General features: G+C 30.2%; 1 protein-coding gene across 2 annotated transcripts in view; it reads left to right on the top strand.

The window, feature by feature from the left end:
* Positions 137 to 1,621, top strand: part of LOC104765003 — a 5,518-nt gene continuing 4,033 nt past the window's right edge. For both annotated transcript variants that reach the window (XM_019241321.1, XM_010488643.1), the window contains exon 1: positions 137 to 175. In XM_019241321.1, coding sequence (XP_019096866.1) covers positions 159 to 175 — 17 coding nt within the window. In that variant the 5' untranslated portion in view covers positions 137 to 158. The remainder of the gene's footprint in view (positions 176 to 1,621) is intronic.

The following is a 1,621-nucleotide window of genomic DNA, read 5'->3' as shown; positions in this document are numbered from 1 at the left end:
TAAGACGTATGGTCAAGCCCGCTTCGGTGTTACGTGAAGTGTTGGCTCCTATATAACCTCGTCTTCTCCAACTTGTTCTTCCCCATAAATCTGATATTACTATCAATACATAATAAATACACAAAACAAAGAAAAAAAAGAAGGGGAGAGAGAGAGAGATGGGAAACAGCTTAAGGTGTTGTCTGGCTTGTGTTCTTCCATGTGGAGCACTAGATTTGATCAGGATCGTTCATCTAAACGGCTACGTTGAGGAGATCACACGNTTCAAATGGCGACCAATTGAGTTTTCTAAATTATGTAGCTTTTTATTAAATTGTACCACTATTTTTTGGCGAGTAGTATGTTACGAAATATTCCATAAATGTCATAGCTAGATAATAGATCTTGCAAATCACTATACATTATTTTAAAGGGCATAGTTCTTGCATGCTTTTTGTAAATTAACGCCTAAGATAACAATAGTTTTTTTGAAACAACAGATAATTTTGAAAGAAAAAAATGACACATTTAAACGTTGACGGCTAATGAACAATAATAATGAGTTCTAATTATTCTCTGTACGTACTTTTATTTTTCTATCTTTATGGATATATCAGCATTGCATTAACACTATAGATGTCTCCAAAAGTGAAGTAGCTTGAGCACAGACAACGAGAAAATGTAGTTATGAATAATAATAATGAGTTCTAATTTTGAAAGAAAAAAAATGACACATTTAAACGTTGACGGCTAATGAACAATAATAATGAGTTCTAATTATTCTCTGTACGTACTTTTATTTTTCTATCTTTATGGATATATCAGCATTGCATTAACACTATAGATATCTCCAAAAGTGAAGTAGCTTGAGCACAGACAACGAGAAAATGTAGTTATGAATATTAAGAAAGAAACTTATTTGAATAAAAGTTATGGATTGTTACTTCCAACAATGATATCAAATCCTACTTAAGTATCCGCAGTGTACAGTAACACTTGAAATTTTAAATAGATAATCCTTTTTCAGTTTCCAAGTTTTTAGTCATTGCTTCACACTATTAATTACGAGTAGTTTATCTAATCCCAACACGCTCCTAGTTTCAAGATTTGGTTCTATTCGATAAAGAAAACAAAAAAAAGTTTTGTTTTTTTCCCTTCAAAATTTGTCACATAGCGTTAGAATATCTCTACTCGACTAATTTCGACATTTTAAAAAATCGTTGCTTGATTAATTTTTCTTTTAATTGTTGCTTGATTTACTATATTAATCTTCATCAGAGAGATTCAGCTCAGAGATCTTAGACTACGTACTGAACTGCAGAGAGTTAACAAAAATCACATGTGAATGTGATAGTGATAGATCATTTGGTGCATAACGTATTATGTATTTTTCGTGATATTTTGATTCCTTTTGTAATTTTACGAGTATCTTGATATTTTGTATTGATTTGGAGTATTTTAAAATCCTTTTCGTGTTTACGAGTAAATTCCTTTTGTAAATTTACGTTTCGTGTTTTTTTTGGCTCGTGAAATAGTATATTTCATTAATGGGTATAAGATACTTTTAACTTATAAGGGATAAATTGGTGAGATAGAAATTTGAATAATGTAGCATAAATCCAAAAAAAAAAAAAAAAAAAAA

This window comes from Camelina sativa, chromosome 3 (assembly GCF_000633955.1).
Source record: "Camelina sativa cultivar DH55 chromosome 3, Cs, whole genome shotgun sequence".
Lineage (NCBI taxonomy): Eukaryota > Viridiplantae > Streptophyta > Magnoliopsida > Brassicales > Brassicaceae > Camelina > Camelina sativa.
Note: the sequence above shows the minus strand (reverse complement) of the source record. Positions and strands in the feature narration are given on the sequence as shown.